The sequence below is a fragment of the Oncorhynchus kisutch genome, linkage group LG10 (assembly GCF_002021735.2).
Source record: "Oncorhynchus kisutch isolate 150728-3 linkage group LG10, Okis_V2, whole genome shotgun sequence".
Lineage (NCBI taxonomy): Eukaryota > Metazoa > Chordata > Actinopteri > Salmoniformes > Salmonidae > Oncorhynchus > Oncorhynchus kisutch.
Window position 1 is genome coordinate 59,067,693 of NC_034183.2, and position 25,184 is coordinate 59,092,876.

The 25,184-nt window shown below is 40.9% G+C and overlaps 3 protein-coding genes across 6 annotated transcripts; 2 read left to right on the forward strand and 1 right to left on the reverse strand.

Moving 5' to 3' along the window:
- The first annotated feature begins 1,727 nt into the window (after nt 1-1,727).
- Nucleotides 1,728-9,912, forward strand: LOC109898584 (DNA-directed RNA polymerase III subunit RPC8). Of its 2 annotated transcripts, XM_031834282.1 has the most exons (7): nt 1,728-1,934; nt 2,212-2,326; nt 2,519-2,615; nt 5,820-5,906; nt 6,301-6,364; nt 6,562-6,775; nt 7,395-9,912. In XM_031834282.1, exons 2-7 carry the CDS (start codon nt 2,216-2,218, stop codon nt 7,443-7,445), a joined length of 624 nt encoding a protein of 207 aa, XP_031690142.1. In that variant the 5' UTR covers nt 1,728-1,934; nt 2,212-2,215; the 3' UTR covers nt 7,446-9,912. The 2 variants fall into 2 exon arrangements, with proteins under 2 accessions (XP_031690142.1, XP_031690143.1); XM_031834283.1 differs by lacking the exons at nt 1,728-1,934; nt 5,820-5,906 and having other exon boundaries at nt 2,213-2,326.
- LOC109898585 (cold shock domain-containing protein C2) lies at nt 7,395-12,837 on the forward strand. 2 transcript variants are annotated; one of them, XM_020493604.2, is made up of 4 exons: nt 8,632-8,813; nt 10,179-10,517; nt 10,737-10,859; nt 11,089-12,837. In XM_020493604.2, exons 2-4 carry the CDS (start codon nt 10,336-10,338, stop codon nt 11,261-11,263), a joined length of 480 nt encoding a protein of 159 aa, XP_020349193.1. In that variant the 5' UTR covers nt 8,632-8,813; nt 10,179-10,335; the 3' UTR covers nt 11,264-12,837. The 2 variants fall into 2 exon arrangements, with proteins under 2 accessions (XP_031690144.1, XP_020349193.1); XM_031834284.1 differs by having other exon boundaries at nt 7,395-10,517.
- Nucleotides 12,602-23,091, reverse strand: LOC109897349 (phosphomannomutase 1). Of its 2 annotated transcripts, none has more exons than XM_031834281.1 (8): nt 22,590-23,091; nt 20,343-20,460; nt 19,459-19,535; nt 19,138-19,229; nt 18,492-18,591; nt 18,026-18,101; nt 15,729-15,844; nt 12,602-15,399 (listed from the first exon to the last, which is right to left on the reverse strand). In XM_031834281.1, the coding sequence occupies exons 1-8, from the start codon at nt 22,668-22,670 to the stop codon at nt 15,277-15,279; spliced, it is 783 nt and encodes a 260-aa protein (XP_031690141.1). In that variant the 5' UTR covers nt 22,671-23,091; the 3' UTR covers nt 12,602-15,276. The 2 variants fall into 2 exon arrangements, with proteins under 2 accessions (XP_031690141.1, XP_031690140.1); XM_031834280.1 differs by having other exon boundaries at nt 19,444-19,535.
- Between the last annotated feature and the right edge of the window lie 2,093 nt (nt 23,092-25,184).

The window sequence follows — 25,184 nt, forward strand, 5'->3', positions numbered from 1 at the left end:
TAATTCCACTTGACTGATTTTTAAAGTTTGTTTTGTATTAGATTTGAATGCTTGCAGTTTTCATAGTGTACAAGATTACAAATCTTTTAGGATATTTCCTGTGGTAAATTAATAATAAAGATGAATAAAATGTTATTTTTGCAAATTTACTAATTGGATTTAATTCAGCACTTTTTTTTATAGTTACTGTGACAGTAATGCAGTTAAAATGCTACACAATTCAGCACTGAATATAGTATCCCTTGGCCATAATAGAGGTGGTTTCACAGACAGCGATTGAGCCTGGTCCTGGACTAAAGTACTTTCAATGGCTATTTTCAGTCCATGACTAGGCTTAACCTGTGTCTTAGTTTTTTTCATTACAGCATCAGTGTTTTGCCAGTGAATATGTTAATGTAGGCTCTAGTGTTATGTTTTTGGATCAGGGCTGTGGAATTGGAAACAAGTCTGAGCCTTTTTGGTAAAACACTGATGTAAGTCACTTGTGGAAATGTGCAATTATGGTGCTTTTCAACTGAGACTTACCCCCACACTAGAGCTCTTCATGGGTCCTAAAAGTTGGACGCAGACCCAAGGCCAATTACCCCTTTTTCTCCCCAATTTTGTGAAATCCAATTGGTAGTTTAGTCTTGTCCCATCGCTACAACTCCCCTACGGACTCGGGAGAGGTAAAGGTCGAGAGCCATGCATCCTCTGAAACACGACCTTGCCAAACTTCACTGCTTCTTGACACACTGCACGCTTAACTCGGAAGCCAGCTGCACCAATGTGTCAGAGGAAACACCGTCCATCTGGCGACCGAAGTCAGCTTGCAGGCACCTGGCCCGCCACAAGGAGTTGCTAGAGTGCGATGGGACAAGAAAATCCCGGCCGACCAAACCCTCTAACCCGGACCACACTGGGCCAATTGTGCCCATGTGATACAGCCGGGCGATGCAGTGCCTTAGACCGCTGCACCACTCGGGAGGCCCAAACACATTTTTTAAAGGGTGACCCGCACCTGAATGAATGGACACGAGAACAATCGGACCTAGAGCAAAATTTTGGGTTCAGTCGAACCCATGAAGATCTCTACCCCCCCCCACACTAGTGGGTCGCCAGTGTTTTATGTTAAATGTAAGGTCTAGTGTAATTGTGTTTCCTTCAGGAGTGTGACACTAAAGATGGGGTGAGCAGAATCAACAACCCCTGCGTCATTCAAGACGGTTGATTTGTGAGAAGGTGCTGAAGTTCACAGTTGGCCTGTGTTATGTAAATGCCAGCTGAAAAGTATACAGGGCTTGGCACCAAATCAGGCCGGGTCCGCCAGAGCCGCGGCTCATTGAGGCCCGGTGCCGGTCTGCGTAGATGGAAACAGACAAGTTTGAGTCTTTTGGGTATACAACCAGGGTAAATCCTCACTGGAAATTCACTATTCATGTGTTTGTATTCTGTTAAAAAAAATAAAAAATTCCCAGGTACATCAGACAGAGGAAACTGCAAGACAGCATGACTGAGTGCAAGGACAAATACTGTGTTTCTCAACAGTATTAAGTGGCTTCCTTTCTGTGTATCCTTTTCTACACTATGTTGAAGAACTGGGCAGGTGAGAACAAATGTATGAGTTCTCAGATCAGTAGACCAGATAAGGAAAGGAGACCAGAGGAGGAAGCAAAGAACTTTGACGAACGAAATACTAAAATAAAATTGCTGGGAAAAAAAGCGTTCTGTGCCTTTAAGATTGCGACCTGCCGTAAATGGTTACGATAATGTAGGAAATCAATAACACGTGTAAAAAAAATATTTTATGAAGCTAGCGACACGAAGAAGGGGATTTTGGTGTCAATTTATCCATGATACCAGTATTTATTCAAACTAATAATATAGTGAGCCTTGCAGTTGTTACATTGTCCGAATTTAAATACTTTGAGTAGCTTAAAGGATTGAAAGGAAAGGTAGGTCACGTTAACAGTTTCAGGACAGTGATGCTGTGTTAGCTAGCTAGAGAGAACATGTTTCTTGATGAAATTGTTATACATTACTAGCTACATTGTTTCATTACACTGTAACAATGGAATTGAATATGATAAGGTAGCTAGCTAGCTGGTAAATGTACCTGTGCTATAGCACTTTAACGAATGGCAGACTTACTGTCATACCACCCTGTCTGTAAGGTATTTTTCTGTGATTTCATATCTACTGTACATTGTTTCTTGTTTTTCCTCGGACCAGAATCATGTTCGTGGCAGTGGAGATGGTTGACACTGTCAGAATCCCCCCATGGAATTTCCAGCGGCAGTTCAATGAAGCCATAGCCGAAGAACTCAACAAGAAATTGGCCAATAAGGTGAGAGGATGCAGTACCAAAGATACTGTAACCTCCTCCCCTATTCATCAGTGGACAGGGGTTCTGTATATTGTCAGCTGAGTTAATCTTTTATTGTTTGCTTTGTTTAGCCTAAGACAATTGTGACATTGTAGTCTTGTTAACTTATCTGCTTTATTTATGTTTGGCTGATCTTTACCTGCATCTCTACAGGTGGTTTACCAGGTTGGCCTCTGTATCTGTTTGTATGACATCACAAAACTGGAGGATTCCTACATATTCCCAGGTGATGGAGCTTCCCACACCAAAGGTAAGGAAATTACAATTTGCGACAGATTTTCATGCGACTATTTATAAATCAGCATAAAAATATGATGCACATTTTCCCACCACAGGTGGGTTTCCATAAAACGGACTTGTTGCAGATAAAACACCCTTTTGTCCTTACATTTCATTGTACCGAATAGAAAAATGGAAGTTCAATGTTTCCATTGCATTTTAAACTCGACCGATGGTTTTGTCACAAACTGTTACAATAAATAGCAAACGTGCTCAATCTGGTTTTTGCACATACTCTCTAGACAACAGTTCACTTATAAAGTTGACAGAGTAGGTTATATGATGAGATGTGGATAAGCGTGATAATTTTTATTTGATAAAGCCAAACACCGATCATGTCACTAGCAATCCTTGATATTTATTGGACATTTGCAAGCTTACAGTGTACTTAAAAGCCCAATGCAGCCATTTTGTATCTTAATATTAAATCATTTCACCAGGCAGGCCAAAACTCCATCTCACCAAAACAGACTGAAATTTCAGGCGCTCTTTTCAAACCTCGCTTACAATAAAAGGGCATTATCATTATTTTCAATTTCATAGTGTTATTTCAACTGTAAATACAGTTGAAGTTGGAAGTTTACATACACCTTAGCCAAGTACATTTAAACTCCGTTTTTCACAATTCCTGACATTTAATCTGAGTAAAAAGTCCATGTCTTAGGTCAGTTAGGATCACCAGTTTATTTTAAGAATGTGAAATGTCAGAATAATAGTAGAGGGAATTATTTATTTCAGCTTTTATTTCTTTCATCACATTCCCAGTGGGTCAGAAGTTTACATACACTCAATTAGTATTTGGTAGCATTGCCTTTAAATTGTTTAACTTGGGTCAAATGTTTCGGGTAGCCTTCCACAAACCCTCCCCCTTTTTCCTCCAAACATAACGATGGTCATTATGGCCAAACAGTTCTATTTTTGTTTCATCAGACCAGAGGACAGTTCTCCAAAAGGTACGATCTTTGTCCCCATGTGCAGTTACAAACCGTAGTCTGACTTTTTTATGGCGGTTTTGGAGCAGTGGCTTCTTCCTTGCTGAGCGGCCTTTCAGGTTATGTCGATATAGGACTCGTTTTACTGTGGATATAGATACTTATGTGCCTGTTTCCTCCAGCATCTTCACAAGGTCCTTTGCTGTTGTTCTGGGATTGATTTGCACTTTTAGCATCAAAGTACGTTCATCTCTAGGAGACAGAACGCGTAATGCTTGCGTACTATTGTTTGTACAGATGAACGTGGCACCTTCAAGCGTTTGGAAATTGCTCCCAAGGATCAACCAGACTTGTGGATGTCTACAAAATAAATTCTGAGGTCTTGGCTGATTTCTTTAGATTTTCCCATGATGTCAAGCAAAGAGGCACTGAGTTTGAAGGTAGGCCTTGAAATACATCCACAGGTACACCTCCAATTGACTCAAATGATGTCAATTAGCCTATTAGAAGCTTCTAAAGCCATGACATAATTTTCTCTAATTTTCCAACCTGTTTAAAGGCACAGTCAACTTAGTGTATGTTAACTTCTGACCCAATGGAATTGTGATACAGTGAATTATAAGTTAAATAATCTGTCTGTAAACAATTGTTGGAAATATTAATTGTGTCATGCACAATGTAGATGTCCTAACCGACTTGCCAAAACTACAGTTTGTTAACATGAAATTTGTTGAATGGTTGAAAAATGAGTTTTAATTCTCCAACCTAAGTGTATGTAAACTTCTGATTTCAACTGTATATATAAAACACAGGAAAATCACAGTTTTGACCAACATCATCGTTTATTTAATCTTCCTATAAACTCTTCATGCTTTTCCATGGCATGGTGGTAGTAGGCTGCAACGTAACATATCATTACGTGACTCCAAGTTAACCTCGACATGATGGTTATTATATCAATAGCTGCGGCGTTTCGACCATGATTATTGCATAATCTTTCACAGGCAAGAAAATTGTCCACCCTTGTCTAGTGTATTTTGTGTTGTTGACATTTTGCCCTCAAATGAGCTGTTTCCATCAGGCCTGCTGTGAGTATATTTTTTTATGTGTAATTCATCTGCATGAAATGGTTGGATGGAAACCTGCTTAATGTCGCTGATAGGCCTCCATGTTTCATATGAATATTGATTTGCAGGTAACAAGTGAATACATTGTTTTAGGATTGAGCCCACAAATATATTCACATGTTACCTGTAAATCAATATTCATGCAATAATCGTGATCAAAACGCCGCAAAATAATACAAATTAAATAACAGCGGCACTGGTCCAATGAACTTGTTTATTTTCGAACGCTCTGCATGGAATTATTACTTTGTTATCTAAGGTAGAAAAAATACAGGTTAAGAGAAAAGTAATAATTCCATGCGGAGCGTTTGAAAATAAACACTTTCATTGGACCAGTGACTATAAAAATATATATTTCACCTTTTATTTAACTAGGCCTGTCAGTTAAGAACAAATTCTTATTTACATTGACGGCCTAGGAACAGTGTGTTAATTGCCTTGTTCAGGGGCAGAACGATAGATTTTTACCCTGTCAGCTCGGGGACTGGGACTCGGGGACTCGGTTACTAGCTTACTAGCTAGGTGTCAGAAGCAGAAGGTTCACCATCCTTTCTCCCCTGCCTCTGGAATGGTTGCAGTCTGGGAGAATGTTGGACTACCTAGCTAACATTTTTGATCCTGTTCGTTTGATCCTGATCTTATTTCAAATGCTCACACGGATGTTTTCCAGTTCAGTCGAACAAATAATGGCTTATTACCAACACGGTATTGTAAACACATTGTGGCCGATGTGTGTGATTGTTTGCAGACTTTTTTTCCCCCAGCTTTGACCGTGCTACTGACTGTAGTGGTGGTGCTTGGCTTGTGCATGCAAATTTAGTTCACACAACATTCTATAATAGAATTTTATATGACACGTCAAATTAATAGCTTAATTGACATGTATCTTTTTTGAAATGCAGAGACCCAAAAGGCATTCCGTATGTTATAGAAGTAGCTCCACCTTACCTTCTGATAGGTTAGGTGGAACTTTCACCGTATTGCACCATATTACTATCAGATTTACACAAGTGCCTGGAGGTCACTCCCTAGGAGTTGTTTCTGGGCAGGGATTTTCTCTTAGGAGTGACTGTCCATTTTGATGTGACCTTATCTTTTCCCTACTCTGTTTGTTAGTCCACTTCAGGTATGTTGTGTTCCACCCTTTTTTGGATGAGATTCTTGTTGGAAAGATCAAATACTGCAGTCAAGAAGGAGTACATGGTGAGAGAAACTCATCTTTCCCCCACCTTCCAGTTTTCTCCCCGACCCACATGAATGTTAAGTCCTAATAGCCTATATGACTCAATGCAACAGCATTGTCCATAACAAATATACCTATGTCTATTCTGGACTAATAGGCCTAATTGTGTGAAAATAAGAACACTTGAACATGCTGTGATTTGCTGATACACTAATTTGGGTCAGATGCTTTTTATACTCTGCCGTCACAGCCCCAGAGGAGTCTGTACACACTGCAGTGGTTTTCCTACCGACCCTGTCTCTCTCCCAATGTATAAAGTGGATCAACAGGGAGAATGTCTCAGTATGAAGTATAACATTGATGTGGCAGTCTGTCTGTATAGATTTGTTCACACTGCCATATTTTGTTTCATAGTCAGCCTAGGATTCTTTGATGACATCGTCATTCCCCCAGAGTCCCTACAGCAGCCTGCAAAATTGTATCCTGCCCAGTGATGTGTGTTTGTGTATTTCATACCAATGTGTGCATTTGACAATTTGATGGCTCTGGAATACAATCGTGTAAATGTTAATTAAACTCCTCATGTTGATAGCTATCTGATAGACATTTTAGTTTACCTGTAAAAGCTACTGAAAATAAAGCAATCTAGCAAGCGCTCCTTGACTGCTGCCTCAGCGATGAAGCAGAGCAGGTGTGGGTGTGGGAGTATGAGACAGATGAAGGGGCCCATGACCTCTACATGGACCAAGGTGAGGACATCCGCTTCCGGGTCACAGATGAAGTCTTCCTGGACACGTCGCCCACAGGCCCTTCTGCCGCAGCAACCGACACCTCTGCAGCTCCAGGGGCAGAGGGTGGCCAAAAGAAAGAGCCCCCTTACACACTGCTAGTAAGAAGGCGCTCACTGATAGAAAATACTTATTTCACACTACAAAAGATTGAATTACTATTGTTGTGAATTTAATAATTTCAGTATCCATATACAGTATATGTGACTGAGTTAAATGGTACCGGTAAGCTCACTCAAAATGTCCAGTGAGCAAGTATGGAATGTTTGATCAGGAGTATAATTCATTGGGTGAATTCTCCTGATGACCTGGATGGAATTATGTGATCTTTCCTAAACCCATAGGAAGTCCCACCCAGTTGACTACTTAAACATTTTGAAAGTCCTCATTGGCCCTGCCCATGCTAAAACCAGCTTTGGGGCACTGGATTTGTCTATCTAACTCTATGGTGATGGTACTGCCGAATTGGTACCTTTTGGGTAGTGCAACTGGTTAGTACTTTGTCAAGCAGGGTGGTCACTTGTGTTTGCGAAGCAAAGGACCAGTCGTTCGAGAAGGCAAAACTGTTAGCAGCATAGTGACGTCCTTCACTTAGGTGTACTTTTGGTTTTACATCATACATCCTTATTACAAATGACTATTTTTAAGGTATTTTTCAATACTATAAGTCAGTAATAATTAATTCCACCCCTTCCCTCCCTTGCCTTTCTTGTGTATCAGGGTACCATTAGCGAGCCAGGCTTGGGCCTCCTGTCCTGGTGGAACAGCTAGCGAAAGGAGAGGCCATTACAGTAGAGAAAACAGGGAGACAGATGTCAAGTATTCATCCTAGCTGCTGGACATACACCTTCTTTTTGGACTCTTCTCAGTCACTCCTCCCAGGTTGTGACTTTAACACTGGAGAAACATGCCTCCTGTGAAGTGTCCACAAGGTTAATAGACACAGAACTGTGGGCTCAAGTATAGGAGCCAGGATTCCCATAATAGGAATGGCAGACCCAAGGACAAGGGACCAGTAGCAAGGATTTCTAATAGAGCACACAGGCCGGGGACATGGAGAACTGTCTCACTTGCAAAGCTGTAGATCCACTTCCCCCTGTATATTGTAAATACTACCACCATAACTGTTAACGCACCAGCATTTACACTCGGTGCACATGACCGTAAGAAAGACTGACTAAAGGGCCCCAATTGGCCTATTTAGTGTCACCATGTAAGTCTGTGAGTGTTCAGTTGAACAAATAATGAAGTGAGTGTGCCTAAATATACAATTGTGTGTTGTCTTTTTGACCAGTATAGTGTTTCATCAGTGATCATTTTTGTTTGCATGATTTTGAGTTGGGTTATAATGCCCAAGGAGATGATGGTATATGGCCAATATACCACGGCTAAGGGCTGATCTCAGGCATGACGCATCGCGGACTATTGGCCATGCCACAAAGCCCAGAGTTTTTTTTTATTGCTATTATAAACTGGTTACCAATGTAATTAGAGCAGTAAAAATTAACGTTTTGTCATATCTGTGGTATATGGCTGATATACCACTTCTGTCAGCCAATCAGCATTCAGGGCTTGAACCACCCAGTTTATAATTGTGTACAGGACATGTATCCCAAAAATATCATAAAATAACTGTCCTTGGGAGGGGTTGTCATGAACCCACAAGCACTACACCTCACTGTAATTTGTGTATTTTAGTGGGTGTGAAGTTGGTCCTCTGAAGCAGTTTTTGATAAAGCATAGAAGCCATATTCTTCCAGGCCAAATGAATGTATCATATTCTGATCTTTATTTTGGTTATTTTTACTTACTCCATTACATGAAGGAATACATCAGTATGGTTTACAATACGAACACATACTTGTTTAATGTAATAACTGCTTTGACGCGTATGAGCATAGCAGTCTTGTTATGCCAACAAATTTGTCAGCAAACACACATCACAAACATCACGCCCATTCTCCCGACTACGGTGTAATCTCAGCCAGCGGCAACTGCGCAGCCTCAACAACACACCGCAGATCAGTGTATTCCGCGCGACTACGCGTATTTACTGTTATTTATTTAATTAATGTTATATAATAGTAACTGACAAGGCACACACCCGTCCTCTACCGACAAACGGACTCTAGCAATGCAGTAAGTACAAATATTCAAGTACGGGTATGCCAGCTATTGTTTGGATTGTAGAAAATCTGTATCGCCTATTCATTAACGTGTGACAGCCTTTTTGACCAAAGTATAGACTAAAGGAAATGTATGATAATGACAACTGTTGGCTATAGAATACCTTTGACGAGGCTACTCATCCTCTCATCCCTACAGCGTCTCTGTTTGCGCGCGCCGACTTTTCGAATGTTCTGGAAATTAGAAAAAGTCGGATGATATGCGTGTTTATTTACAGAATAATTTGGCAATGCAAACTGGTCATTCACTTAGCCCGAAATGCACGCCTCCGCAACATGACGAATCATACAATGTTATGAATGTCTCACGTAGAGGGATTTTTCTTGTGATATTTAGACACGTTGAGCCGAGTCAATTGACTATTTCAGATATTTAATTCGGATGTAGCCCAGAGAAAGTATCCAGAGATAGACTTCACTGTTGCTCTCTTTTTACATTTTTACTTTATAAAAACGGATTCATATCGTTCTTTAAACAGTCAATTTGCATTCGCGTGAAAGGATCATCTACTTTTCTAATTTGACAATTTTGGTGTTACAATGTAGCTGCCCTAATGTTTTGGTTTGTAGTCATTATCCAATGCTTTCCCTTATTGCATGCTGACGTCAGAAACACACGGCTAGCCTTTTTGCCAGCAGCTCTGTCGACGGCGTTCTCAACATTCGAGCTGTCAGAGCTGTCTGTTTTACTGTAACCTTGATGATGCAGGCAGAGCGAAAGAATGTAACAATCTTAAACCATGCAAAGCCATCTTGGCCTTGGAGTGTGTGCTGTGTCCTATCTTATTGCGTGCACATGCCATCAATATGCACCACCATATCTTGGCACACAATGGCTGCTTTATTTAAAAATGTTTAATTGAACCTTCATTTAACTGCTTTTGTTGCAGCTATTCCTAAAGCTGTGCTCCTCTTGAGCTTGAAGGACTTGATACACAATGTAAACATCAGTCATATATCTAAGTTGAGCCTGTTACTGTTTGTGGGCAGACTTAGGAATGGTTGGCAGTTGAAATGTATGGCATTTGAAAGTAAAAATTGGCTGTAATGAATTGAAAGGCTGCCAGTGTCATTTTTGGTAAAACATTGCCACTAGGCTAATACTCTTAACCAGGGTAGTCCGACTAAATGGCTTCATAAGTGTCCAGTAATGTAAATCCAAACATCCCTCTTAATATGAAGCTGTTATGAATGATGCATAATGTTCTCTGCAGTAGGGATAAACTTCATGAAATCTGTCTTTGTTTCAGTTGTTCCTTCTGGTTCAACTTTCGCTTTTTACTTTTGTTTGTTTTCTTCTCTTTCTTTCTTCACTAAGAAACTTGCTGAAACAAACTGACCTGTGTACTCAATAGCAAGATATATTAAAGCAGAGACAGTGAGCAGACAAACATATAACTGGAGTGTCAGCATCAGGCCAGGTGGTGAAGAACCAGAAGAGTGGTAAGAAGAGCGACCTGGCCCGTGCCTCAGCCATGACAGACCCCAGCCTGACGTCCCCCTCAGAGGCCCCTCTGCGCTCCCCCCGGGCTGCACCCCTTTCTCTCTCCTTCCCCTTCTTGAGGGAGGGCAGCCGTGTGTGGGAAAGGGGAGCGCCACCCCAGCCCCGGTCACTGCCCAGCCCACTGCCCACCAAACGCAACCGCACCTATTCAGCGTAAGCAACTAGATATGCTGCTCATGAATGCGTTTCTGTATTAGAATTGGTTTGATAGTGTATGTTTATTATCGTTCACTTATATGAAGTTTATATATACATTCCTTAACTTCTTAGATAATAATTTATTTCCACAAGCAGTAGCAGAAGGGATATGGTGTGTTGATGTAATGTTTTGTTGAGAGTGGACATGATGCTCTCTCCCCTGTCTCTCATCAGCACGGTGCGGGCCACCTCAGGGCCAGCGTTTAAGGGCGTGTGCAAGAGCTTCTGCAGGTCACAAGGTCATGGCTTCATCCGCCCCACCAATGGCGGTGATGACATCTTTGTTCACATCTCTGAGTGAGTGGCCTTCATCACTACAGCAGCCTTCTTTAGCTTGGCAAATTGCTAAAATGAACAGAATGCCCTGTTTTTTAATATTCTGTTCACAGCTTTCTATCTCAGAGCAGCAATGTAACATCAGTGTTCAGTGTCAGATAAAATGTGTCAAGGTTCAGAGCAGGAACTGACTGCATATTCATATTGTGCAGTAAATTAACATCTGAATCATTAATTCAATCTATTTCAGTATCGAGGGCGAGTATGTCCCAGTAGAAGGAGATGAGGTCACATACAAAGTCTCCCGGATCCCACCAAAAAACCTGAAGATCCAGGCCGTGGAGGTGAAGATAGTTCATCTGAACCCAGGGACGAAGCATGAGACCTGGTCTGGCCAGATCATCAGCCAGCTAGACGAGAGCTAGGCTTCAGCGCTGGCCTGTTTATCTACACTTGGCTACAGGGAGGGCTAGGGTGGGAAGTTGAGGGGTCTGGCTAGGGCAGGCAGGGACGGCCAACTGGTGCTGGTGAGTCTGTCTAAATCAGGTGTGCTAGAGCTGGGTTGGAAGAAAACCCTAGATACACTGACTGGCTCCTCAGGACACAAGTTGGCCATCCGTGAACTAGGACGCGGTTAGTACAGACTGGATTGATAAGTCATAAAAGCAAGGGAGGAGAATATGTTCAACCTGAATGTACTGGAAGTGGGTGAAGGGACTGAGCGGAGTGGTGGAGGAAATAGAATGAGAAATCCGACACCATTTTGAGGAGAAGCATTACTATTGGTATGAAATCAAAATGAGGTTGGAGAGAAAATAACTGACAAAGGTTTAGAGGTACAGAATCGTAAACGTCTGGTTGAGAGAGCAATCGAGAAGGGAGGGAGAGATGATGTCATGGGAGACAAAATAAAAAGCTTGGAAGAATGATTTATATTTTACTGTGAATGGAAAAGCCACTATTAATATGTTCTCGAGGTACACAACCATCTTTGTATTTTTGCCTTTTATTTATATATATTTATTTGATCATTTTGTTTAGATTTTTTTGTATCCGTTAGTTTTGAGGTTACTGGATTTAAGTTTTGGGTATTGTAGTCAAACGAATGCACTTAAAAACTTGAACTTTTCTGAAATACTGCCGAACCGACTACAACTCCTATTAGGCTTTATCATGTGGCAATTTGTAGTCCTGTTTGCAAATTGTAACTCACCATGATGGTATGAGCAAATTACTGTAAGGTTTTTGAAACTATTTGAAACTTTTCTATTGTCTGAGAGACACTGTAACACACTGTCAATGGAATTGAAATACATTTTAATGTATTTGTTTAAGTTCTGAAATGATCATTTAATTGTTACTGAGCCGTTATTTGTATTTGTTTCATGTCTACCCATTATGTTTAGCATTTCTCCATATTTAGGCTATTTCTATGTATTTTTCTGTACTTCATTCTTACTGTTTTGGGTTGTTTTATTTCATATTTTAGTTTTAGTTAAAATGCTAGGTTTTTCATTGGTCACAGTTCAGAGCATTTTCTGTTAGACAAGCCACTGTGGCTATAGTTTACCCTCATTTCTATGTGAGCCTTGAAAGAGCACTAATAACATTTTATGATTCACAATTATGGTGGCTGTTATCTTTCTTTAGTATTTGTCTTTGGAGATAAGGGTGTACACATAGTATGTGACATTAGAATCACATGCCTATGCGTTAGTTATACTTTCCATCTGTTGTACAAAAAAATAACAAGTCACACTTGGCACAATGATATAAAATAATTTATTACAATGAACATAGTTCAAATGAATACAGTACACAACAATCACATGATGATTTCACAATTAGTGTATGTCGATCAAACTGTACAAGTGAGTCCACTGGATCTTTGTCATTCAGGAAGGTCTAATGGCCTTTGGCAGAAGGGTCAAGACATCCAGATTATTGTATTTGTCGCAGATGTCATTAACCTTTTAATAAAATTTGATTTGATAAGATACAACTAAAGGACGTGTACCCATGAATATACTGGGTAGGTAATGTAAAGTGTGTATGAGCCATCTGTGAGATCCATTTCTTATAGCGGTGCAGACTGAAGTAGCAGGAATAATTTATATGTAATTGCATAGATGAGGTAAGACTTCTCCCTATAGTGTCTAAACACTCTTAGAAAAAAAAGATGCTATCTAGATTCTCATTAGGGTTTTTCGGCTGTCCCCATAGGAGAACCCTTTGAAGAAACCTCTGGTTCCAGATTGAACTCTATCCACAAAGGGTTTTACATGGAACCCAAAAGAGTTCTACCTGGAATAAAAAAGGGTTCTACCTGGAACCGAAACGGGTTCTCCTATGGGGACAGCCGAATAACCCTTTTGTGTAGAAAGTCTACACCCTCCTTGGATTTCTTCACATTTTATTGTGTTACAAAGTGGAATTAAAATTGACTTGTCATTTTTTTGTCAACAATCTACACCAAATACTCTGTCAAAGTGGAAGAAAAAATTCTAACATTTGTTTTTATAAGTATTCACCCCCCCTGAGTCAATACATGTTAGAAACACATTTGACAGCGATTACAGCTTTGAGTCATCTTGGGTAAGTCTCATAAGATCTTCGCACACCCGTATTATGCAATATTTCCCCATTATTCAAGCTCTGTCAAGGTGTTGGAGATCATGGCTAGACAGCAATTTTCAAGTCTTGCCATAGATTTTCAAGCAGATTTAAGTCAAAATTGTAACTTGGCCACTCAGGAACATTCACTGTCTCCTTGGTAAGCTACTCCAGTGTATATTCAGCTTTGTGTTGTAGGTTATTGTCCTGCTGAAAGGTGAATTCCTCTCCCGGTGTCTGGTGTAAAGCAGACTGAAGCAGGTTTTCCTATAGGATTTTGCCTGTGCTTAGCTCCATCCTGATTGTTTTCATCCTGAAAAACTCACCAGTCTTTGCCGATGTCAAGCAGACCCATACCTTGATGGCAATTACTCAGTGATGTGTTGTGTTGGATTTGCATTTAGGCCAAAAAGTATATTCCTTTGCCGTGTTTTTTTGCAGTATTACATTAGTGCCTTGTTGCATGTTTTGGAATATTTTTATTCTGTGTATTTTTATTCTTTTTATCACTCTGTCATTTAGGTCATTATTGTGGAGTCACTACAATGTTGTTGATCCATCCTCAGTTTTCTCCCATCTAAGCCATTGAAATCTGTAGCTGTTTTAAAATCCCCAATGGCCTCATGGTGACGTCCCTAAGCAGTTTCCTTCCTGTCCTGCAGCTCAGTTCAGAAGAATGACTGCATCTTTGATGTGTCTGGGTGGTTTAATGCTTCATCCACAACTTAATTATTAACTTGACCGTGCTTAAAGATATATTCAATGTCTAATATGTTATTGTTACCCATCTACCAATCACTGCCCTTTATTTTTGAAGCTATCGAAAAAGCCCTGGGAGGACAGAGGAAGAGGTGGTCATAAAAAAATATAATGTCAATCCCTATTATTTCACACAGAGTACAGAGTGAGTCCATATAAATTATGATGTGATTTGTTTAGCCACATTTGACTTCTGAACTAATTCAGGTTTGCCTAAACAAAGGGCGTGAATACTTAAAGGAATTATTATATTTTAGTTATAAAAAAAAAAATCTACTTTTTTTTTTTAACTTGACAAACAAATACAATTAATCTATTTCAATCCCACTTTGTAACACAACAAAATGTGAAACAAATTCAAGGGGGTGCAGACTTTCTATAGGCGCTTAATCTGAAAGTGGACTGGCACAGAGCAAAAAAACGAATTTTCTCTCTTCTGTCTCGCTCCATTTTGTTCAAAGACAACACCAGTCACTTCCTACATTCACAAAGAAAACAAATGATCCAAAACCCAGTTTGTCAGATAACTGTATCAATATTAGTGCAAAACATAAGTGGGTATTTACATTATATACTCAAAATGTATATACATCTTCACATGATATTCACAAGAGGATTGTCTTACAGGAGGGCCTATAAGACATTATGGTTAATTTGATATTATATACAAATACAGGGACACGCTACAAAAACCATTGGGTTGATAGATGTTAAATAATCAGATATTATATTAAAACCTTAGAGAAACACTTAGTCATGATAAAAAACTGAAAACATTAGTACACTTCCTCACATTTTTGAGCTACCATCTCTTTAAAAAAGCAGATGTGTCCACATCTCATAGTACTTTCTATGGGAGTCCAGCCAATGTGAATTACTGATGATCCCTTTATATGTCCAGTGCTAGTTAGAATAATATTATACAACAACAACACATTGATTACAAATCTGTAGTGGTTTACCTCCCATTTCCACCTCTTCTCCTTCAGGTGCTCTTAGTAACTGCCCTCAACAACAGGGGGAGCCCAGGGGAAGTTGACTGTGAGAGTGCCTGCTGCACAATTTATCACGACTCATTGGTGGGAGCTTTGAAGAAAATCTCTCGACAGTGCCTGGCTGTGTCCTCTGGTGAGTATACTGTGAAACCAATGGTCCGCGGGTCGTTGAAGATCTCATAGTCGTTTCCCCCCTGAACAGAGAGGAATGTAGATACGGCTTTAGAATCTGCTTGTTCACAAATAGGTTTGCACCGACTGCCCTTTTCACCATTGTCGACCTCTTTCCTTGTTTCCTCACTCACTCTTTGTCTCTCTCTATGTCTCAGTAAAAGAGGTTAAATAAACACACAACCATCACAAAGCTCATGCAACATTCTTTCAGGCAGGGGTCAACTCCACATAGAATGACATCAACAATGATCTCTGAACTTTAACCTTTATCATTCAAGCCACAGCACAATCCTACTCTCAGAGCATTCCCCACCACTGACACGTCCACAAGGTCCTCCCCTTCACTTACAGACGACGTCTCGTTGCCAAAGAAGTAGATAGCGTCCAGGCCCTCCCCCTCCAGCACATCCAGACAGAGCCTCTTGTCCCAGCCTTCAGGGAACACGTCAAAACTGATGAGACCACCTGAATAAGAGAGGCACACGAGAGGGAATATTTCAGTTAATTTCAATTGATACATTACAACACCATGTTACTGAACAGAATATTAGTCCCTTCCATAAAATAATGATGATTTTAGTGATGATTATTAACACATTACAACCAGCTCTCTCATGCCATGTCAGGGATATTTGTTTTGGTTGGTCAATGCACTGATGAGTGAGGATGCCCAATGTATGTAAAATAGGTGTGATATTTCCCCCATTATAGGAACAGCAGCTTTGAGATATTTTTAAGACTGCAACTTCAACCGGTTAATGTTGCACATTTCTCTGCAACAGACTTGGAGCCCAACACATTCTCCCCTCAAAAAGCATGAAAGGTTATTAAAAGCCCCAATCACTGTGCTCAGTTCAGCAGAACAGACTTATTTATGCCCTGTGCATCGACTGTGTGGTGATGGCTTTGACGTACAGTCTGTGTCCAGGGAGGACAGTCTTATTATTGGTGATTATTCACTACTTGGCTGACCTCCATGAGGTCCCTAACAGTATGTGAGCCATCAGGCTGCCTCATGAGGTGGACTCTGTTCCACAAACACAGCCTGTGGCTGACTCCTTTCTTTTAAATCGCTCTTTCCTTTTCATTCTACAACCAGAGCAGTTAGTCTTTCAATTCGGCCACATATTCAGGTCAATGAGCGGTGAATGTGCACGAAAAGCCCTCAGAGAAGTAAGTTTAAATTCTGTTTCTCAACCCCCCCCCCTTCATATTCTACTTCATTACCCCCCAGTGTTTAAAGCGGCAACCAGCAGTTGAAGCACTAACAAAGCGCCCTCCTCACCACCGTTTCAGTAAAAGGTGTGGCGATGGGACTGGAGACATGTGAGCACTCTCAAATTCAAGGGCAGGGCTATGAATGCAAGGACTGACCATCCATGATATCAAAATTATAACTTTAACCATGTTTTTAGGCTATACAGTATTTGTTTACATTTAATTTGTTTATAAACAATGGAGTAAAACTAGCTTATATGTTGTGTTCTGACGGGGTACGACTGTTCAAGATCATATGGATGTGATTCTTCAATAATCAATGGATACCTATCATTAATGTATTAGTCCAAAAGTGGATGAAGCAACTGCTGCTTGACCCGAAGGGAAAGCTCACAAATGCAACAGCTAGGGAGGTTTCAGCCAATCAGAGGGTGTATTGGCCACAAACACCCACATCCTCAGCCCATCCCCCACACAGTTCCTTCCCCACCCCTGGCCATGCACCATAAAGGTGAAAGAAAACATAGCCAGGACAAAGTTGCCTGTATTTGAAGTGACACTGCGATGTCGCCTTTTGAGCTGAGTGACACGGGCAAAAATCTCTGGCGTAAGTGCCGGATAGACATAAACAGCATTGTATATGTGAAATGTGAACAAACCAAGGCAGGGTAGACGTGCAGATACAGACTGCAATGAGCAAACACATAAATCGTATCCACTAGCCTTCCCATTGGCTTGTTTTATCAGGCTCTGCGGCTGCAGTGTAAACAGCCCTCCAACGGGCTCTGCTGCCAGTGCTATTAGCATCAGCTTCCACATCAGCAACCAGAAGGATTCCCAGTTAATATCAGCAATCAGAGGGATTCCCAGGGCAGTCACTCAGTTAGGGTGAAGTAAGGCCGTTAGGATGAAGTAAGGATGAATGTGTGTGTTTGTAACGACTGCTGCTACTGGCCCAAGGCTTTATCAGAGTGTCTTATGAAGACAACAGCCTTATCTCCAGCTGTTTGTGCAGCTGCCTGAATTGTGTACAGTTTCACAGGCCATTAAGGAAGTCCCACACTTAGTTACAGTCAGCAAACACCTAGTCTGACTAACCAGAGAAAAACATCTCTGAACCTCAGAGAGTGGAGCAGGGGAGAGTAATGTTTAATGAAGTTGGGCACAATGTGTCCAGGAGATTGACTACGCATTGCAGATCGTCTTTGTGAACTGGCAGATAGGAAGCAACAGCAAGGAAAAGACAGCAAAGGAGCTAGTACATTTAAGTCATAACAGGGTTCTATCTGAGAGATAAATGAGTCTTCAAATGTAGATATCACACCATGCACAGATAGCATACAAAATAATACTGAAATACAAGACTAGTGGTGCTAATAGTTACACCGATATTAATTCCCAGCTCACATCCTGTGGCAGTTGGCTTACCTCTAGTAAATCGTAGACCCTTCCCAGCAAACTCCTCCTGCAGGGCCGCAACAAACTTCTCCCGGATTTTCTCTCTCTTTGAAGAGGTTAAGGAAAGGGGTCAGGCTTCAGGCCACTAAGGGTTAAGCCTCTCCACATCTCCCATCAGACCACTAAACCCTCCATAACGTGTGGCTGTGAAACATCAATGGGCTGTCTGTTCAGCCATTTTGAAAGCTCAGCATTGTTTTGACTTGTTTACTCTCTTCTCCTTTTAATAGGAGCCAACGTAACAGAATATAAGAGAAAAGCATGCCTGCTTGCACTGTGCAGTGATTTGAGGTTATAAGAGGTTGAAAACATGACTCAATCAATAACGCATGCTTTGTTTGTTTACTATTCGTTTTAAAAGTTTAGCTTCTTTTAGCTTAGAAGATAATGACTGCTGTTTGGATCATGATTTAGGCACTCTTATACTGTGTAATACCTTGTCAATTTCAGAGAATTCGATTCGCTCCTCAAGTGTGCAGCTCCGGCCAATGGGGGAGATGTTCAGCATTCCGTTGCGGAATTCGATAAAGGTGCCCCTGAGGGCAGAATAAGGCATTAATCTGCAAAAAGAGACTTTGGTGTGGCTTTGTTACCAACCATCATACATATGTAATCTCCCAGCAATTTATTGGATATTTACCAACGTTTCGGCATCACTGTGCCTCGTGATGCCGAAGTGTTGGTAAATACCCATTAAATTGCTGGGAGATTACACATGGAGTGTGCGACTTTCTTTATTATGATAGTTTATAGTTTATTCGCCGTTAGTCTGCACCTCCACACAAACTATTATTTTGAGTGTGCGCCAGCTCATGTTTTTTTTTACCAACCATCATACAACAATTCTAGAGATTCTAGTGTTAGATCCAGAATTGCTTTGTTTCTCAAGGAAATAAGTATCTCCACCCAGATACAAATCAATCATTCTGTCTTAGTCTCTCCTTTAGGAATGCTGACAGAGCCACCATTCCTTTCTCCAATGCCTACAGCTGTGATGGACAGGTTGAAGTGGCCATGGGGCCTCTGAATGACTAGATGCATAGAAAACGAGCTGAAAGTAGGTCAGAGGGAGGGAGTCTCACCTTTTCTTGGGAAGCTTGATCAGCCCCATGTAGCTGAGACAGAAGTTAATGAGGTCCTGCAGTAGTTCCTCTCCTATCTGGTTCTGGATGGCCTGTAGGACAGAGGACATAGTTCAAATATTTGAACTGTCTTTTCTTATTAACACAGTGCAGTTTTCTTAAAAGACATGATCATAACTTTCCCTTCCAGTCTTCTTAGCTGAGAGCAGTTTATAAGAAAAAAGGTTGTGCCTACATGTTGTTTACATGGAATCATGTTTAAATAGCTTGTTAGTGAGCAAAAATATATTTGATTCCTTCCCTCACCTCAGTGACACCCACCTGTTTGGAAAGGAGCTTCCCGTCTTTGTACTGCACCGTGCCGTTCTCAGCAAACACATAGTCAAACTTCTGTATCACTGTAAGAGAAAAAGGGGGCAAATTAGGTAAACGTGTGCTATTGCGAGAACATTCATAGTAAATAGACAACACAAGCTACCAGCACATAGCCTTAAAAAAACTCCCCCAACTGGAACACAGGCATGTTGTACCTGGTGCAGCGGGATTATTCGTCATTGCAGATTACCACCTATGTAACACTACCTGGAACAGTCCAGTTTAATCTCTGTCCTGTCCATTCACTGTACACATATCTCACATGGCTAGATTATCAAAGTACTGAGCATCTCAATCTGTCTTGCATAATGCAGTCTGGGGTTGATCAGGATAGAGAACTGTTGATGCAGAAATGCAATGAAACCAAAGCCTTGAATGCACTAGTAGCACTCCCACTTATATTTACTCTATCGCTCGTCGCTTGACTTTTGTTGCTGCTCTGAGTGATAACTGTCAGTTGTCAGTGTATTGGTGGCCAGTCTCCACTGCTGTGTGTAAACTCCACGACAGGGTCAGTGTGTCAAGGTAACACAGGTACATGAGCAAACATGTAACTCCACCTGGGTCCATGTGCGACCCGGAGCGGAGACATCAGTTATGATGTAGCTGCTTTCGTCTATGTCTGTTATTTATGGACTGATGTCAAATGAGAGTGGGCTGCCAACATGAAAGACCTCTCTCTGGTGAATTTCCTTTAAATAATTTCACGGCCATGAAAGCGACAGCCTTTTGGGGTTTGCAAAGCCCTGTGAGAGAAAGGCAATAATGTGGGTTTGAGGGTGAATATGTGAGACTGAAATGTGACCAAAGTGAGAATGAGGAGTGCTCACCTTCATCTCCCTCCCCCAGCTGTTCTGCGATCTTTGAATAGTCTGATCCACCCACTATGCCGATCTTCACTTTCCTGCGCAGAGACTGGAAAAACTCATCCAGCTTAGGGTCAATTTTCTGCAGGGTGTAAGCACACACGCATGACGCGTAAACACACGATGAGTGCACACAGACAGACACACACACACGCTCTGTACCTGTTTGTGTTGTCTATCATTGAAAACACCGTTTTAGGGACTCATTATATAAACTGTGACAAGACAGGCATTTACAGTCCTGAAAACTGCTTTTGTTGTCTGACCACAAAGCAGGAGAATGCTTTTGTTTGTGAGGTTAGGTAGCATAGACAGAGTGAGATTGGCATCTGTCTCTGAAGGAGGAGCAACTTTGATAGTGGTCTATTGATCCTCTGCAGACATAATCCTATTAAACCAGCTTTCCATCTTGCCAGAGAGACTTGGGCAGATGGATCAGGCAGGGACCGCTTCATGCTCACATGAGGAAACTGCATTACATAATATAAGGGCAGTGGGTTCATTCTGCACACTTATGTCTCTGTGACTGACCAATGGCTGCTGAACTGGGCACTGCCTACACTACGGTCATTGAATGTTTCTTTACATCACCGGTCCAGACACTGAGACAAGAATGCAGATAGCCTACAATATGATCGTTTTTTTGTCTATGTTACAACAAAGACATCATCTTGTGACGATGGGCAGAGATACGAGGGATAATCTAAATGCTTATCCTCCTGTTTGATTGAATTATTTGAAGACACAGAGAACTGCCTGTGTTCACACGACAATTGCAAAGACATGCATTGGTGCAGCATTGTGTAACAGAAAGTTAACCATTTATCTTCACTAACTACTAAAATCATGATGAAAAACACTAGAGAGCCGTTTCCCTGATTATTCATTGATTATCTTGCATTTCAAATCTGTGGGTCAAAAGAGGCTGAGGACATAACTAATAGGCTACCCCCATTATGAATGTCAACATCCTTGATCAAAGTAGTCTGTTTTAGGGTAGGAACTCAATGTGACTCCTCTTCCCATGTACCCACTTTAAGTTGTTTAGGATCAGTTTATCTGTCCGTTAAAGTTCCAATGCAGCTGTTGTTATCTCAAAATCAAATCATTTCTGGGTAACAATGAAGTACCTTAATTGTCAAAAAGAAACAAAAATAGTAGCTTCAGAGCAAAGAGCAATTTCTCAAGCAAGAATTTTGCTAGGACTGTTTGAGAGTGGTCTGAGTGGGAAGGGGAAAACAAAACAATGAGCTGTTATTGGCAGAGAGGTTTGGAACACTCTTTCTCATTGGTCTATTAACTAATGATATCACCAGGCATTACAAAACTCCATCCCACCAAAACAGTCTGAAATTCAACAGCTGTCTTTTCAAACAGCTCTTACACTAAAAGGGCATTATTATCATTTTCACAATTTCACCTTATCCAACCTAATAGTGTAGCAATATATAATATATAAAACACTGGGCATTTGAGGATTGGTGCGAACAGTTGCAAGGTAATTGTTACTTCACATGGACGGACATGAAACTTTCAGGAAACAGCAGTTATAGGCTATTTTGAATGGGCGTAAGCAGTGTCCCAGTGTAACGGTGGTCTAGGGTTGACCACCACCAGGATGCTATATGAAATTTGACTTCATAAGTGTTGTGCAAGTAGGCAACAGTAGCCTCCAGTCGTGTTCTCGTACGGACGGAGGACATAACGTTCATCCAAATGAATGATGTCTCTGCTCCATGGGGCGCGCGCTACTTTTAGTGAAATACACGCTTCAGATGCAAACGAAGACATTTCAGTTTCATTCAAAAGAGTTGACGGACGACAGCATTTGTAGGCTACAACCACGGGATTAAATAATATATGAAAACAAGAATTTGGAAGGACAGAAAATGATGGTGTTTGCCAACATTATCAGGAAGTACATCGACAGAAAATGATGGTGTTTGCCAACATTATCAGGAAGTACATCGACAGAAAATAGTAAATCATTAAATAACATGCAGGAACATTCCAGACCTTGCTGCAGATAAGACATTGACATTATTGCAACAGTTTTGTGCTATCAAGATGACATGGGAATTGGCAAAGCGCCCTATAATTCCTTGAACAATAGAAAGGTTTGACAAGTTGGACAGCAACGTTAGAAGAAAGAAAATGACAAACAAAACACAATTAATACAACGGGATAATAAAACATGTTATTTAGCCTACCTCTCTCGGTGGGGTAAGAGTGCCGTCCACGTCAAATAAACACAGAATAGTCCTTTTTGAAGAACCGTTTGATTCATCCATTTCTTATTTTGCAATGATAGTGTTACTAATGTGTAAGTGAAGATAGTGTTACTATTGTGTAAGTAATGATAATGTTATTAATGTGTAATAAATATTCTGGGAAAGAGTGACAATTTTCTGGTCTCGCCTCTAATGCAAAACAAAGACTACTGTATAGGCTACAATACGGTATACTGTAAAATGTATTGCCTACCACTAGTTGGATGAATAATGTATGCCACGCGGTCTAGTAGATAACGACAAAACCATATCCAATAGTTGTTGAACTGTATTTTATCCTCAGACTGAAGAATAGTTCGGCCACCGTTCCCGATCGAATTCAGAGAACCATCACAGGCAGCTCGACACGTCTCAGGTTTATTTTGCAACAATGTCTCGACTCTCGTAGGCTACATGCAAACAGCCAATCGCAGCTTTTATGTTGGATGACGTGAAGTGGGTGTTGGTAAGATATATAAACATAGAAGTCCTTTGCCGCCTCCCATGTCAAATCAAGACTGATTAAAACCCATCTCAACAGTCATTCGACCGTTCACCTAGAGGGGAGGACAGTGCTCAGACTGTGCCTAGATCTGTACAATGTAGGCTATCATATAATAAATTCACAGCCCAAGCAATAGAATAATTCCTTACTGCAGCCAGGGCATTAATCAGGCCAGCCAGGGCAGTGAGAAATGTATGATGAATAACGTTTAGTTGATAGCTCAATCAAGTGTTGCTTTAGTTACCTGTATAAAATGGTGATAGATCCAACTTCCAAGATACACACTCACACTTGGCTCTGTCTGGATAGAGTTGTTGTGCAGGATTACCAGGACGTTTGAGTGATCGCTTTTATTATCAGTAAGTTAGTTGTCCACTAGAGGGCAGGCTAAAGCAATATACATGCCGGTGCACTATGGAAGCCAAATGGCATAGTGCAGAACAGCTATATTCTGAAGGAGGTTCTGAGGGCTGTTAGATGGATTTGTCTGTTAAGGGTATCTGCAATCCTAACATGTCTTGTGGGTGGTGAGAAACTCAAATAAAAATGAAAGGTCTATTAGCGTCAAAGGAAAATCATGTTTACATAAAGACATGATTATAGTCCTGGTCCCTATTGGCACAGATGGCCATTTGTTCTGCATCACTCCTTAATAAACAGTCCATATTTTGAAATTCTAATTGATATTGTGAATGGACATGAAAACTACACATTTCAAATAGATTTCAAAAATATTTCTTATTGTTGCATTGTTGAAAAGTAAGCATTTAGTTGGACCATGTGTATCCTGTACATACGACTAATACAACTTGAAACTAAATTAATTAAAACTCCTGTTGTGTGTCTTTTATCCTGCTACCAGTTATCTACCAGTTATCTTGGTATACTCTTGCTCTATATTTAGCTGATACGCACAATGCACCTTCATCTAGGAATAGATATCAGAGGAGCACATTTTATAGAATTCGATGGTTTTGTATAACCTCATTCACCACTTTCAGGAGAATGGCTACATAGTCATGAACACAATAAGACTAATCTGTTGGGATTGTTTTTTATGAATAGGCCCATCAAATCAAATCAAATCAAATTTATTTATATAGCCCTTCGTACATCAGCTGATATCTCAAAGTGCTGTACATAAACCCAGCCTAAAACCCCAAACAGCAAGCAATGCAGGTGTAGAAGCACGGTGGCTAGGAAAAACTCCCTAGAAAGGCCAATACCTAGGAAGAAACCTAGAGAGGAACCAGGCTATGTGGGGTGGCCAGTCCTCTTCTGGCTGTGCCGGGTGGAGATTATAACAGAACATGGCCAAGATGTTCAAATGTTCATAAATTACCAGCATGGTCGAATAATAATAAGGCAGAACAGTTGAAACTGGAGCAGCAGCACAGTCAGGTGGAAGTTGAAACTGGAGCAGCAGCATGGCCAGGTGGACTGGGGACAGCAAGGAGTCATCATGTCAGGTAGTCCTGGGGCATGGTCCTAGGGCTCAGGTCCTCCGAGAGAGAGAAAGAAAGAGAGAAGGAGAGAATTAGAGAACGCACACTTAGATTCACACAGGACACCGAATAGGACAGGAGAAGTACTCCAGATATAACAAACTGACCCCAGCCCCCCGACACATAAACTACTGCAGCATAAATACTGGAGGCTGAGACAGGAGGGGTCATCACTAGACTATGCTAAGGAGACACTAGGTATAAGGGCCATCTGATACATTCACAAAGGGTTGTCCATTGAGCAACATTTAAGACTAGGTTAGGTAGACTTTGAACCTCTGTTGTTTTTTATTGTCAGTAAGATTGTTGTAATGTGAATAATGGGTAATAAACTGAGGGCAGAAATGGAGATCATACAAAGCTGAATTGCAGCAGGTGATGAATGGCTTTGAATAGCCACCATTAATGACCAATATACACTTCCATTCAATAGTTTGGGGTCACCTAGAAATGTCCTTGTTTTTGAAAGAAAAGCAATTTTTTTGTCCATTAAAATAACAACCATTTGATCAGACATACAGTGTA